Source organism: Tenrec ecaudatus, chromosome 13, assembly GCF_050624435.1.
Source record: "Tenrec ecaudatus isolate mTenEca1 chromosome 13, mTenEca1.hap1, whole genome shotgun sequence".
Classification (NCBI taxonomy): domain Eukaryota; kingdom Metazoa; phylum Chordata; class Mammalia; order Afrosoricida; family Tenrecidae; genus Tenrec; species Tenrec ecaudatus.
The window spans coordinates 55,210,297-55,225,935 of NC_134542.1; the positions used below are offsets into that span (position 1 = coordinate 55,210,297).

Genomic DNA, 15,639 nt, shown 5'->3' on the forward strand with positions numbered 1-15,639 from the left:
AAAATTAGCAAGTTACTCATAAGGAAAATTAAATTTTTTCCAGGTTTTTCTATGATAATACTACCTCCCACAAAAAGAAGAAAAATGGAATTACATATAGAGGTATATAAGGGAAAAAATTTACCCAATGTAAAAAATTCAGGAAACACAAAAAGTTTGTGGAAAATGAAATTGATGAAATTAAAAGATAATGGGCTTTTTCATGGAACTTAAAAAAAAAAAACCTTATATTTTTTCCATTAATTCCTGGCAGAAATCCTGTGTGTGGCTCAGGTTAAATGTTAACTGTATATTAAAGTTGATCATAGCTGGAATGTCTACTACAGAGATTAAAATGCGTAATTTCTTAAGAATTACAGGCCTACAATATAAAACAACAAATTTTATGCAAAACAGTGTACAAAATTACTGACATAATTAGACCGCCAGGGACATTAAGCATTTCTTGGGGAATGTACTAAAAATGTACTAAATGTACTAAAAAATTAGTTTCAGTAACCAACACGAGCACTTCCATATAATAGTTGTTGAGCAATAAATGCATACTTACTTGTACAAATAAGTTAAACATTTTTTAAGTAAAAAGGGATAGTATTTTAATAATGGTCAAATACTCAAGGTAAATATATAACAAAAAATGCAAGGTAGGGGAGATAGGAAGAACAATTGAAAGCATATATTCAACAAAATTATACAAATTAATAGTTTAGCATTGCTATTCTGATACTGATGTATGAGAGATAAAGTAAATGCTTAATAATGGCATTTTATTATCTCTTTAACAAACAAAAGTATAGGAGATAATAATGAAGATAATGTTATTTGAAAATAAAATAAACATGCTAATGAATCTAGATCAAATAGTCTGAACTCATAAAATACATAACATATAACAACTCAGGAACAACAAGCAACTCCAAGCACCCAAAAGACACTACTGAAAAGCTATTTTCCCCAAAAGGGCAAGGCTTCTCAGAGAAAGAAAAGAAATGGATGATCTCTGCTATAGGACAGAAAATATAAGATGACCCTAAATTATCTTATCATAGAAAATGTTAAAGAAATGATCAAAGACCAAAAGGACGTGGGAGCCAATGATAGAAGATTTGAGCACCCGTGTTTAATAATTACAATGAACTGAAACCATCTAAATTCTAAGAGTTCATAATTAAACAAAATTAATTCATTAGTCACCTTCAGAAACTGAAGACTAATCCTTTATCTTGAAACCTGGTAATTAAATACATATTCTGCTTTTTCTGATTATACTTTTAGCTACATATATACTACAGAAGAGTAAGTGTCTTTTTATCAAAAACCTTCAAATCGAAAATAATGAAACTGAAATAGCACCCTTTCGTAAGCCCCAATAACATCACGGATCCTAGGTGGAAGAACACCTGTAACCTCGTCAATAAGGTCAAGCCTGAATCTGATCAAGCTCTAGAGGCCGCAACAATTTAAAATACAGAGAACAAAAGCATGCAAAGAGCGGAGGGGGGGGGGGGCGGAAACTAACTTTTCAGCATAACATAAACAATAAATCACTCTTTCAAAAATGTTCGGTGCATAAAATTAACAAAGTTTATTATCAAGAAACTTGAGTACTTTAGTGAATTTTTAAAAAGACTGTTTCCATTTTAAAACACGAAAAGATGACAATTCACAATAGAAAGGACACATATAAGCACAGATAATGCAAATATTAAATGCTATTAAAAGTTCATAATTCAAACTGCTAATTACAATGTTGTGTCCTGGTAGGAGCAGCTGTGCAGTTCCACTTCATCAAATTCATCCCCAGTTCTCAAGGAGACCAAGAAGCCTCATGAAAGATGCAATCTTATAATATACAGTAATCAATGCTGACTTGCTGTGCTTACTCATGCACTATCACAGAAAGCACAACATCGTATTTACAGAGATCTTTAGTTTCTTAAAAACATATCTCAAGCATCTTTTAAAGTGCCAGCTACAGATATGCTGTTCCCTTAGCTTCTAAAACAAGTATGAGATCCCATCCCAACATTGCCCAGAGTGGTTATATAACTAACCGAGAGGAACTGGCAGTATGTGGCTGCTTTAGTGTAGCCTGGAGCAGCCTTCGTCTTGTAGAGTTGAGCTTGGCTTTCATTGTACTACCAGCCGAACATATACTCCATTGCTTTGGATACAAGACTTTCATCTTTTTTGGGCGTTTGTCTGTCAGAAACAACCTATTTAAAAACAGACATACCAAAAAATTGTTAGATTATGATTACATCATACCATAATTAATCAAGAGCTAACATAAATGATCTAAACTAAAAAAATGCACTTATATCATTGAACTATATATTCAAAATCTTAAAATGTGGTTTTAGAATCACCCAATTGTCTAAAATGACAACATCTTTTTCTTTTGGCAAGACAAATTATACTTTCTCCTTAAATGAGAAAAACAAGAACACAAAAGCTGTCAGAGAAGAGGGCTTCAAAACAGCAGGACAGTAACAGCTCTAGAAAGATCTCTAAAATCTAGGAGAAATCAAAAAAGTGCCACCAAGTGTCCTACTAAGGCACAGGTGTTTATTTCCTGAGCGTACAGTGAGGCAAGTTCAGAACTACTAGATAAGTAGGGGCCCAAAATATATTCAAGAACCCTCACAATTTTTTGGAAATAAGAATTTTCCTAGGGGAGCGGGGAGGGAGGGGAAAAAAGAGGACTTGATGCCAAGGGCTTAAGTGGAGAGCAAATTCTTTGAAAATGATTAGGGCAAAGAATGTACAGATGTGCTTTATACAATTGATGTATGTATATGTTTGGATTATGATAAGAGTTGTATGAGTCCCTAATAAAATGTTAAAAAAAGAAAAAGAAAAAATTATGGTCACAAATGTACAAATGTGCTTGACGTATGTATGTATGTGTGTGTGTGTATGTATGTATGTATGTATGTATGTATTATATGAGCCCCCAATAAAATGATTTTTTTAAAAAAAGAAGAAAAACCAAGAAAAAAAGAATTTTCCTCTTCGAATAATAGGAGCCAGTCCAAGTGTTCTTTTGATAATCAAAGCTGAAGTTCTTCATTTGTGATAGCATCGGATTTAATCAGGCACTTATAGGGTTCTATACCCTTGTGCTAGAAATGTTCCTAAGACAAACTTTTTATCACTTGATCAAATGCTTTATTTTTTTAAATCATTTTATTAGGGGCTCATACAACTCTCATCACAATCCATACATTCATACATACATACCACATTTGCACATTTGTTGCCATCATCATTCTCAAAACATCTGCTTTCCACTTGAGCTCCTGGTATCAGATCCTCATTTTCCCCTCCCTTCCCCCCAAGACTCATTTTTTTACTTCAAGAAACTTTCCAATTCTGGTAAGGTAGTGGCATAAACCTATCATTCTGACAATACCCCACAAACACAACAACAAATAAAAGGAAATGGTACTCAGCTTTGAAAGACTCAAATGGGGGGGGGGGGGGGGCCTGAACTGGGAATGGTACCAAGCAGTGGGGAAAGAAGACACGTTAGAATCCACAAATCACTGAGTTGTACACAGTAGATAAATCACTTCTATAACCAACCCTGTATCCTCCAGTTACAAGAGCTGCCACGTGTTGTGAACTGGGGTAAAAAGCCCAGAACAAGAGTATATTTCCCTAGCCACCACAGCTCCTAAGTATTCAGAGAAGACCGCAAACTTTTGGTTTAAATCAACAGGCAGACCTCTCGGGGTCTATTTGAAGTGTGCCAGCAACACTGCCACCCAGATACTATCGGTTGCCAGCCTACTGAGAACTGCAAACAGCCCATTCAGTGGACCCTGTCCCCATAATCAGCACTCTGCCTGCCTCCCTGTATACTCGCCCTATAGTTCATGCCTCTGAAATCAACAGGACAGAACTCCCTGGTGATAGGTCTGGGTCCACCTGCTCAGTGTTACATTAAGCACTTAGGATGAACCGCTACTGCTTTGTGGCACAAACTACAGATCCTAAGTGGAGGCCATACCCACAGTCAATATACTATGGTGAGGGCTTGATACCAACCAAGTTTTCTTGAGGGTCAGTTCAAAATTGTGACCATCTCCCCCAACCTTCTGCTGAATTGATAGGATGTCCTAAAGAAGGTTCCATACAGTGGACACAGAAAATCGGTCCCCTAAGTAAATAGGCACTCTTTCCTAAACCATCAAAGGGACCATGAGGCAGTTTATTGTGCCAAACTAGGCGATGAACACATGTGGAATTAAGTGAAGGGCGGAGAGATAAATGGCTCTGTGAGCCTCGCCTTTCTAGTTCTCGTCTCGTGCTTTGTGATGGTCGGACCAGGGTACAGCTGCAGTAGCCAGTTCCCTGCTTCAGCTTGGAAGGCTGACTTCCTGCAAGACATCCCCAAGAAGCTGCATGGACCTACCCCAATGCAGCCCTGGGAGCTGGAGCTGTGTGGAGAGCCCTGCCAGCACTGAGATGCTTACACATTCACTGGTTCAGCTTTCCTCCTGCAGTTGGCATCTTTACATGTGTTTTGTGAGCTGGAGGAGGACTCTGTGGATTAGTGTCAGATGGGCTAATGCTGGACTTGTGTGCTTGGGTAGCACTGGGTTGGGATGTTTTCTTGAGGTGCACTTAACCTTTATATAAAACTCTCTCTTATACATTAGTTTCTGTGGATTTGTTTCTCTAAAGTACCCAGACTAACACAGGCCACAAAGGTCCTAAAGCCAATAAGACAAATCTCCTGAAGTGCCTCCGTCTTCTGAAATGTAAGTAAGTTCCCCCTAAATGCCAACTCAAATATAAACAACCCCTCAAAGCAGAGAAGGAAATCTTGGGCAGAAGCAGGAGCAATATTCAGGCCCCAAAGTGGCTCACAGACAGGTCTTCAACTAAATGAGCATGACTGCAGAAACAAGCGGATACATTATCGTCCTGAGTGGTGGAGGCTGCTGCAACAGCATGTTCGCTTGTGTATTTTAAGACAGACTGAGGCTTACAAAACAACATCTCAATTTTCAATTCCTAATTAATCCAGGAAGGTAGAAGGAGCTATCCCAGATAGGAAAACAGTAAGAAGGTGACACTAACTTAAATAGGGTTTCCAAGACTACATCTTTATGGGAGCAGCTAACCTTGTCATGGTCTATGGGGCAGCTGGTGAATTTGAATTACCAACCTGTGTAACACAGGTCCCCTATAAGGAAAGTAACCACATAAATGAATTATCAATGTAAATTCACAATTTTCTCGAGTCAATGGAAATTAATGCACACTATTCCAAAACTTAAGGGATGAGAGAAAGCAGTACTCAGAGGGAAACTTTTGTCAATACATACCTACAGTAAAAAAGAAATCAATCAATAAAACTAGAATTTTCATCTGTGAATTAAGCAATCAAATAGTATGATACCATAGATGGCCCAATAATTCTACTCTTAGATATGTATGGAAATACGTTAGAAGCAGAGGCTCAACTTGTACACCAATGTTCACTGTGGCGCCATTCACATTAGAAACCATCTAACTGCCCGTCGACAGAAACATGAATAAAGGAAATACAGTTCATACATACAGTGGATACCCCTCAGCTGTTAAGAGAAAGGAAAGTCGTGAAACATGCTACATTAAGGACTTAGTTTGAAAAAATTCTGCTGAGCAAAATCAGACAATCACAAAAGGACTAGGTAGTAGACTGCACTAATACAAAGACAAGGAAAGGCAAATATCTAGAGACCAAAGTTTATTAATGGTTAGGCCTGTGAAAGGAGGTTAATGGTGATAGAAAAATCAGATTAAGGATATGGTTACACAGCTCATTTTCATAATTATGCACTGGTTAAAAAGTTGTCTAATATATATATATATATATATAGGCTTCAAGATCTTCATGGAAAAGTTCCAATTTTCCATGAATTTTTTGAAGTCCCTTTGTATTTATAATGATCAAGAACATGTACACATGCAAGCACACGTACACACACACATTCATTACTTATGTACAAGAAATGAATTCATGGCTTCAGATCCTTGACAAGTTCAGAGTGAGGATTTTAGAGGCATCACAGTTAGTTAGCCTAATCCATGCTTAATGCTTCTATTCTACCTGCAGTCCCTTGGGTAATGCCTGGAATGTTTAAAGCTTCCAAGAAGCCATTCAAGGCAGAATGAATGACTTCTACCCGCCTGTCTTAACAGAAGAAGTAAAGTAATGATATGAAGAGGATAGGGTTGTGTTGGCTCCATAAAACACTGCCTCCTTTGCCATGGGACCAGAAGAAAGGGATGGTGCCTAGGTACCACTACTAAGCATTTCATCAAAATTCACAGAAATTACAAAGCTAAATGTCAAATTATCATGAACTCTAAACATTCCTGAATGGAGGTTAGATACAATTGCCCCTGAGATAATTTTCAAACCGTAAACCAATAATATCCTCTAACATCATCTGAAAGCTGAATAGTAGTTCAGTTTCACCAGTGAAAGCAAGTGCGCCTTGAGCATCATTAAGAACTGCCTGGTGGAATCACTGACAACAACTCAAAAGCTTAGATAGGAAAACTCAGGTGCAGTGAGTGAAACTAATGAAGGAGGAACAGCTCAGAAAAGAAGGGTAAGAATGGTTACACAACTTGATGAATGTAAACAGTATCACTAAATTATACCTGTAAAAACTATTGAATTGATATATTTTGTTGCGTGCATTTTCAGCAAAAATAAGTTTAATTTATATTAACAAATATAAAAATATCCAAATTGGCCAAATTTGAATTTTAAAATAGGAAATTCAAGATTGTAGAGTTAAAAGGTTTTATTAACACAATAAATTCAAAAGGAAATCTTTAATGGCATATTTATCAATGAAAAAGAGTGCAACATGTTATATAGACTTTAGTCATTAAAGTACTTTCATTTTTTAAATTCAGTGCTTAAAGATACCTGATAGTCACTAGTAGAAGCTTTATACGCTGTAGCAAGAGGTCTCATGGTCGAAATCCTAGGAGTACTTCCAGCTTGCGTTGGGGTACCTAAGGTTTTGATTGGTGGTGTAAAGGCTAGAGATGAAGATGATAAAGCACATCTTTCACTGTTTTCCATTACACTCTGGAAAAACAAAGATTAAATAACCCCTCTGTTTATAAGCATATTACATATGACCCAATACTATATCCCAGTTACAATGAAATGTAATTAAAAGAGGCACACTTGATATAATTAACCTTCCAAGTAATTTTATGCTTAAAAAAGATCTTTGGTAGCTAGCATTTCAGATCTAACACTCAGTGATCATGCATCAATAACCTCGAATTTCCTAAACACAATTATTGGCCTACAAAGGGGTCAATTTACAAATATTTATGGACAAGAAGTAAAGAAAATAGTATTGGGGAAGAGATCAACATTTGAGTCTGATGCGACTTAGTACCCAAAATCAAGCCAAACTCACTGCCATTGAGTCAATGCTGACGCATAGCAACCCCATGTAGGTTTGCTGAGAGTAACCGTTTAAGGGAGTAGAAAGCTGTCTTTCTCCTGGGAAGCTGCTGTTGCTTTTGAACTATTGACCATGTAAAACTGCAGCCCAAATACAAGAGCCCTGCCTCTGCAAACATCTTTTTCAGCACATTACACAATTACACAGATAAAATAATAAATTACAAAACAGGTACCACATCATCTTTATTTATTAACGGGCATGCTAGCACAAAACAATACCTAGTATGTAGAAATTCATACAAAGTTGTTCTACGACTGTTCATGATGCTCTTACAAGCCACAGACAAATGTTTAAATATGATTTACTACTTTCCATGAGATATACACACAAAATAATGTTAAAATGAAAATAACCAATGTCTCAGCCATTTTGATCTATCTTTACAGTGTTCAAAGAACAGAAGTGGCGAGAATGCAGACTGGACCTCACCCCTAGACTCTGTCCATTTATCTGTCAAAGAGGTTGGACTGGATTGACTCTAAATTGTTAAGTCCTGTGATTACTGATCTTGGGCTTATGATTAACAACAAGCATACTATAAACATTAACACATTGTACCATCAAAAAGAAAGCCCAGTGAAGCAAAGTGACAAAACTATTAATGTCAATACTTTTGATATGTATAATTTAAAAGCATGTGAACTTCTACTGTATATTAGATTATCCAGCACCTACAGGGCAGACAAGAGTCAACAACAACTCCATGGCGGTCAGTTTGACTTTTGGTTTGGTGTTGTGTAATAAGTATTGGGCAGCAAGGAAAGCAGTTTAAACCCATCACTCTGTGATGTCAGAAATCCTAAGTAGCAGTTCGACTTGGTGCTATAGTGTCCCTATGGCTAGGAATCGACTCGATAATAACAGGTTTGGTTTTATCCTTAATACACTGAGTATCACGTGAAGATAAATGATAAAAATAAAAGGTTCCATGCCTTAAAGAAGAATGCTTCAATTTGTGCACATAAGCTCATATAAAGGGTTATTAAAACACAAAAGCTTCAAAATGAATGGGAAATGAAGAAAGACACTAGGCAAAAATACTTTAATTACTTGTACAATCTTGTGACATGACACCATTACTATGGAGCTGAAACACAGTTGCCTGCCAAGTTCAAATTAAGCCGCTCCCTTTCTGTCAGCAATAACTTACTTTATCTATACACGGTTTTACCCCGATCATGATGGACTCCCCAAAAATCCTCCCATCTTTACTTAGGGCTTTTCGAGCTTGCAGTTTAGATTGATAACGAATATGCATCCAATTTCCTGTATTAGACATCTGTAAAGAATATACATAAATATATAAAATTTGAACATCATGAATTCCCATCATAAAACTTAAGTAGATGACTATAAATCTGCTTTTTATTTGGAATCCTACAAAAAACTGAATAAGGAGCCAACAACATTCCTATGTAAAACATTTCAATAATCCCTTTCTAACTATCATTCCACTAGAATACAAAATATGGAAAATATTAAAAGACAATAGAGTCGAGTGATCCCAAAGGGATCAGTTAGCAGGCATCAAAGAACAAAAAATCATCATATCATTGACTGCACACCTCCATGATAGGATCACTGAAGACAAATGGCTGCATAAGCAAATGTGGCGAAGAAAGCTGATGGTGCCCGGCTATCAAAAGAGATAGTGTCTGGGGTCTTAAAGGCTTGAAGGTGAACAAGCGGCCATCTAGCTCAGAAGCAAAAAAGCCCACATGGAAGAAGCACACCAGCCAGTGCGATCACGAGGTGTCAAAGGGACCAGGTATAAGGCATCATGCAAAAAAAAAAAAAAAATGTGTGTGTGTATGTGTGTGTGTATATATATATATATATATATGTGTGTGTGTGTGTGTGTGTGTGTGTGTGTGTATGTGTGTTTATATATATACCACATTGAATGAAGGGGGAAGTGCAGGGTGGAGACCCAAGGCCCAAGAGTCGGCCAATGGAGATCCCCTCATAGAGGGGCTTAGGAGAGGAGATGGGTCAGTCAAGGTGCAAGGTAGTACCGACGAAGAGCACAGCTTTCCCCCAAATCCTGGATGCTTCCTCCCCCCAACTACCATGATCCGAATTCTACCTTGCAGGGCTGGATAGGGCAGAGGTTGTACACTGGTACATATGAGGGCTGGAGGCACAGGGAATCCAGGGTGGACGATACCTTCAGGACCAAGGGTGTGAGGGGCGATGCTGGGAGAGCATAGGGTGAGTGGGTTGGAAAGGGGGAACTGATCACAGGGATCCACTTGTGATCTCCTCCCTGGGAGAGGGACGACAGAGAAGGGGGGGAAGGGAGACTCCGGATAGAGCAAGATATGACAAAATAATGATGTATAAATTACAAAGGGCACATGAGGGAGGGGAAAGCGGGGAGGGAGGGGGGAAAAAAAGAGGACCTGATGCAAAGGGCTTAAGTGGAGAGCAAATGCTTTGAAAATGATTGGGGCGGGGAATGTATGGATGTGCTTTATACAATTGATGTATGTATATGTATGGATTGTGATAAGAGTTGTATGAGTCCCTAATAAAATGTAAAAAAAGAAAAGGGAAAAGAAAGAAAGAAAAGAAAATGATTAGGGCAAAGAATGTACAGATGTGCTTTATACAATTGATGTATGTATATGTATGGACTGTGATAAGAGTTGTATGAGCCCCTAATAAAACGTTTAAAAAAAATAGAGTCTTATCAAAATATGTCAGCTCCTGCTGTGATTTTTTTTAAAAAACTATATTCATCAATATGATTTTGTATAAGCGTTAAGTAAACAAGTATCTATTAACAGAAAAAAGTTTATTATTTGTGAGTTATTGTGCAGGGCAAGTTAATTTTTTAAGTCTTCTATAAGTTAAAAAAAATTTTTAAAGCCTCTGTAGCCTAAGAAACTTACCCTATCTCCTCAATAAAACAAGCGCCATCTAGAAAACAGTAATGTAATATTTGGCATAATCTACCTTTTATTGTGAAACTAAACTACTTCAGAAAAAGCAGTGAGACTGAAATGCAGTCTCTTGCTTATCTTGTGCTTCGACTTGCAGCCTCCCAAGGAAAACATTCTATCAGCACATAAAAAGAAAGAACATTAACTCTTACATTAAAAAGACAAGCATTAAGAAGTAAAATTACCCTAATCCACAGCTTATCTTTACCTCATTCTAATTCTTACACAGAATAAAAATGAAACCGTACTTACCACATGTTTTAATATATTCCCGTATTGTGCAAATTGCAATAGTATGTAGGAAGCAGACGCTTGAGGAAACCTGTAAACAAGAGTTGTTTAAATAGTCGTACAAAAACGCTCTACACAATTGACGTATATATGGATTGTGGTAAGAGTTGTATGAGCCCCTAATAAAACAATTTTTAAAATGCAAATTAGCACATTTACAAGCGTTTAAAGATAAACTGTCCTCAAATGTGCTGAACATTAATGGTGATGCTACCTGTCCATTCTGCCTCCTCTAAGCCAGCTAACACTGCTGCCGGGTCACGCGCCCAAAAGCAAGCGCCTGAAAATCAGTTCTTATTCAGCTATTCTCCATCTCCAGGCTCCACCTCTGAAATCTTAAAAAGTTCAATATCTTTTTACAGCTCTTAGAAAAGTTATGATGATTCCATTTTATATATAAGCTAGACAGTTGTGCATCTGTGTGTAGGTGGTGTATAAGTGTGTGTGAGAGAGAATGTTATCTTAAATTATTATGCTATGTTTATTAAAAGACAAAAACCTTCAGTTATAAACATGTCTTTATACTCAGTATCATTTTATTGCAATATAATGCATTAAACACATATTCTACAGGGCAAAATACAATTGCCCCTGCAGGTTTCTGAGACTATAAATCTTTATGTGAGTATAAAGTCGTATCTTTCTTCCACTGAGTGGCTGGTGGTTTTCAACTCATGCCTTTGTGATTAACAGTCCAGTTCAAAACCCACTACACCACTAGAGTACTCCTAAAACATAAAGTACCAAAATGTAAATATAAGAAGTAAGATTTTTAAATGAAGGTACTAGCAGAAATACTTCAAAGTAACTTATCTGATCACTTGAGCAATGATTACTACAGCTGAAAAAGAAACATATGTGGAGGTGGACATCCAAATTTAAACACTGTCATTTCATAAGTGGGTAAAATGATCTAAACAAGAAAGAAAAAGGACAGAGGGGGGAACAATGAGGACCTGATGCCAGGGGCTTAAGTGGAGAGCAAATGTTTTGAGAATGACGAGGGCAATGAATGTACAAATGTGCTTTACACAATTAATGTATGTATGGATTGTGATAAGAGTTGTATGAGTCCCTAATAAAACTCTTTTTAAAACAAAAGAAAAATTAAGAAGCCAACATAATTGGCATACCATATATACTCGAGTATAAGCTGACCCCAAAATTTCAAACTAAAATACTTTGAAATCTTTTCAAATTAAAATTTTCAAAATAATTTAGTTTGAAATTTTCGGATCGGCTTATACTCGAGTATATACGGGAAATAACAGAGCTGAATGTGAGCTTTCTTTAGAACAGAAAATGCAATGAGCCTGCGTTTTACAAAAGTGGAATCACACCTACAATCTTTCTGTATGCTCGGTAAATTCTGAAAAGGGTAAATAACAAAAATCTTACCCAAACACAGTCACCCACGTGTCATCAAGGTGATCTTCTGATGTCAAGGAATCTCCTTGAGTATAAAAAGGATCCAGCTGGGCAGGAGATAATGTAGTCTTTCGTGGCTGACCAATATTCGCTGGACTAAACATAGCTTGACCTGTAGTCGTATATTTGTAGGTTAGTCACCAATATAAGCACCCTGGTGGTTTATTTTAACTCGCACAGCTCATTAACTCTAAGTGGGAAAAAGTATGTGAGGCTTGGCAATTACACAATGCAAAGTACATAACTGATAAAATAACAATTTCACACTAGCACACAGTCTGAGAGGAAGTCATTAATGAGTGACATAGTTTATAGTTTTTGAAACACCTGCTACTTTATTATTTATCATAAATGTACTAAATACCCATTTCTGGTTAAGCTTATACCAGAACAAACTCAAGTCAACCTCAGAGATCCCTACTGTATTCATCTTCCGAGCCTACCACTCCACTCTCACCAGAGCCCCTCTGCCCAGTAAACATTAAATCACCACTCAAAATGCCCGACAGCATAGTTAGGTTCCAAACTTCTTTTTCCAGCGTCCTCGAAACAGGATCGTCCTGAGTCCCTAACCCATAGTTCCAGTCTTCCTTCACTCAGGTCATTTCAATCTAAAATGTCTGCTCCTGTTCTTTGAAGTGAGACTACTTTTTACTTCACCTTTGTAACAATAATTCTCAATTAAATAGGAAGCAACTGTCTATTCCAGGTATTGTGGATATAATATTGAACAAACTAGACTAAAATAATAAAAAATATATATTTTCTAATTATTCCCATCCCTCATGGAAGAGAGTCAAATAGTTACTTAGTATGTTTTAAAAAGGGGGAAAAGAGGCTACATTGTCAACAGGTCAGAGTTGATTCTCTCTTGTAGCTGACAGCATCCCTAGTCCAACAGAACAAAACACCAGCTAGGGTCCTACACCATCCTCACAATGTTCTTAGGTTTGAACCCAAAAATGCTTTAGAGAAAAATAAGAAGCATAGATGAGGGATAAGGACACGGTCAATAAATGGAGTCCTTTCCAATCCATACCAACTCTAGAGCACTGCTCCAACTCTGGGTTTCCAGAGCTGCCATCTTTACAGACAGACTGCCACATCTTTCTTCCACTGAGCATGATGGGTTTGAACCACTGACCTTTGATTCTTAACCAAGCACTTAGCAACAGTGTCGCTTGAACTCTTTATACATGGGTGTACAGGGGTGTAAATGAATGAAAAATAGATACAGCAAAGTTTACAGTGAGGTGCCACTAGAGCAAAAACCTAAAGTTGGCTGGGGCAAAATATTCTAATTTCTGCATAAGTGCATATTAGGCAGAGAAAACAGTAGATACAAAGGCCTAAGAAAGCGCGTAGAAGAGACTGTCCATATTTTTTAATTTAATATTTTATGGGCTTTTTGAAGCTCCATTGTACTTGCTGGTTAAGTTATATGGCAGATAGTACGTAGCCAAGGGAACAGTTTGCACAAAGGATGGAAGAATTGAGGTGTGAGCAAGTAAGAAACGAGAGATGTTATGTTATCATAGAAAGGTAACAGAATTTCAGAGGATGAAGAAAGGGCTTAGTAAACCATTGTGACCATTTTGGTTTTCACCCTCAATTAACAATTTCTGAGTAAGAGTGACACAGCAGGACTTAAAATTGTGAAATGATAATGAAAGCTGGCGTTTTAAGTTCTTATTCCTTATGCGTGTAATTGTACTTAATACTAACAACCCTATAAAGTAGGTCTTAATAGTGGTTCCATTGAAAAAATTAAGAAACAGCAAGGATAATAGCATCCAAAAGAAATGTTACCATTCCAAGCTAGGAAATCTGAGTCCCAAGCATGAGCTTTTGCATAGTGTTAACAAATTTGTTAACAGTAGTGATTGAACAAGTACAGTCCAGAAACTCCTAGATCCTTAAGACCTCCTTCAAGGGTCAAAACTATTTTCTTGATAATGTAAGGCTCATTTGCTTTTTCACTTGCATCCTCTCATGTGTGTGCAGTAGACTTTCCCATGGGCTATTTGACAGGTTTCAGAATTCAAATCGGATGCAAAGCAGATATATGATTTGAGCTATATTTTATTAAGCCAAATTTAATATTTGAAAATCATGAAATAACGTCACTCTTCTCTCTCACACACACAATGTTTTCTTTTAGAAAAGTTATTTTTCCAAAAGGTTTTATTTTCATTCATTGTATTCAATATTTTTAAATTTTCTGTTGTAAATTCTAAAGCAGTAAATAGCTGTAATCCACATAAACAAAATATTCTCTGGTCTTCAATTGTCAACACTTTAGGTGTGGAAAACTACGAGCTGGGAAGAGAGTGCATGCAGACAACTTCTCTCGGCTCAGGAGGCCCGGATTCTCGTGGAAGGAGGCCCTCACGTTTGCAGAGTGGAGATGCAGCCGTTACATTCTCCGAAGTAAAGCGGTTCCCCACAATGTCCCCCATAATAGCACCATTTTTAAGGTGCTGCTTGCAAATACATGGTTGCTATACATATGCTTGAAGGTTAACTGCTGGAAGGCTATCTGCCTGAAGGTTGTCTGCCATGAGAGCAATCAGACCCTATTATCCACCTCAACCTAAGTAGGACCCACTCCCTTCTGAGAAGGATCAATTGTTCCCCTGCGGAAGAGCTCCGGGACACTTAAGGTAAAGCCAGCTCAGAGAGGCGCAGGCTTAAGCCACCATCTTAACTCTAGAACCTACCCATCTTGTTACTTATAGGCCTTCCTGTCACACGTATGGTTCTAGTACCTCCTCTTCCTATTGCATGTACACCCCTAGCTAGTGCCCCTTCTGTTAAGTGTATGCCTCTGATATAACCCCTTCCTGTTTGGTATGTGTGCAACGTGGTTTGCATGCCCGAGATTATGGAAGGTTGTGAGACAATACATTACTTCCTCAATCTCGTTCTGGTCACCATGGAAGAAGTAAGCCCTTGCATGCCTTGTCTGCTGTTCCTTTACCCTCCAATTACACAGCCACCCCCAGGACCCATTCAGGTGTGGAGGCTGGTCCCCCAAATGAAGGAATCATGAAACTGAGAAATTTGAGAAGTACCTTCTAACAAGACCTACATAATCCATGTTCCTTTTTATTGATTTCTGGAAGCTCTCTGCTCAGCACATTCTAACTGTATGCTACTTTGCCATTTGTCCTTAATTTCCCTATTGAATCAAAAATTTGCGCTGTCATTTCTAAGTGTTTACAGTCAAATTCCCCAAATTAGTTTGTCAGATATCTAATTCTGGACAAAATGAAGGGGAGGGACACATAAAAATGCTTCCACTTGTCTTTATGGGAGATTTTACAATACACATTGGCATATTAACAATACTCAGATGTTATTCAATAACAAAATATTTATAACTTCATTTAACTCAAAATTCCCTATGCTTAATTTTTATCCTACAAAAACACACATTTTGGTAAATGTTGATCTTGTGTCAAGTGCTTCCTATA

At 37.4% G+C, this 15,639-nt stretch overlaps 1 protein-coding gene across 2 annotated transcripts in view; it reads right to left on the bottom strand.

Moving 5' to 3' along the window:
* Positions 1-2,054: 2,054 nt before the first annotated feature.
* The window catches only part of NUP35 (nucleoporin 35), a 32,499-nt gene continuing 18,914 nt past the window's right edge, over positions 2,055-15,639 (bottom strand). For both annotated transcript variants that reach the window (XM_075529459.1, XM_075529463.1), the window contains exons 5-9: positions 12,134-12,275; positions 10,697-10,766; positions 8,650-8,778; positions 6,941-7,105; positions 2,055-2,216 (exon numbers count right to left, since the gene is read on the bottom strand). In XM_075529459.1, the coding sequence (XP_075385574.1) occupies positions 2,139-2,216; positions 6,941-7,105; positions 8,650-8,778; positions 10,697-10,766; positions 12,134-12,275 (584 nt within the window). In that variant the 3' untranslated portion in view covers positions 2,055-2,138. The remainder of the gene's footprint in view (positions 2,217-6,940; positions 7,106-8,649; positions 8,779-10,696; positions 10,767-12,133; positions 12,276-15,639) is intronic.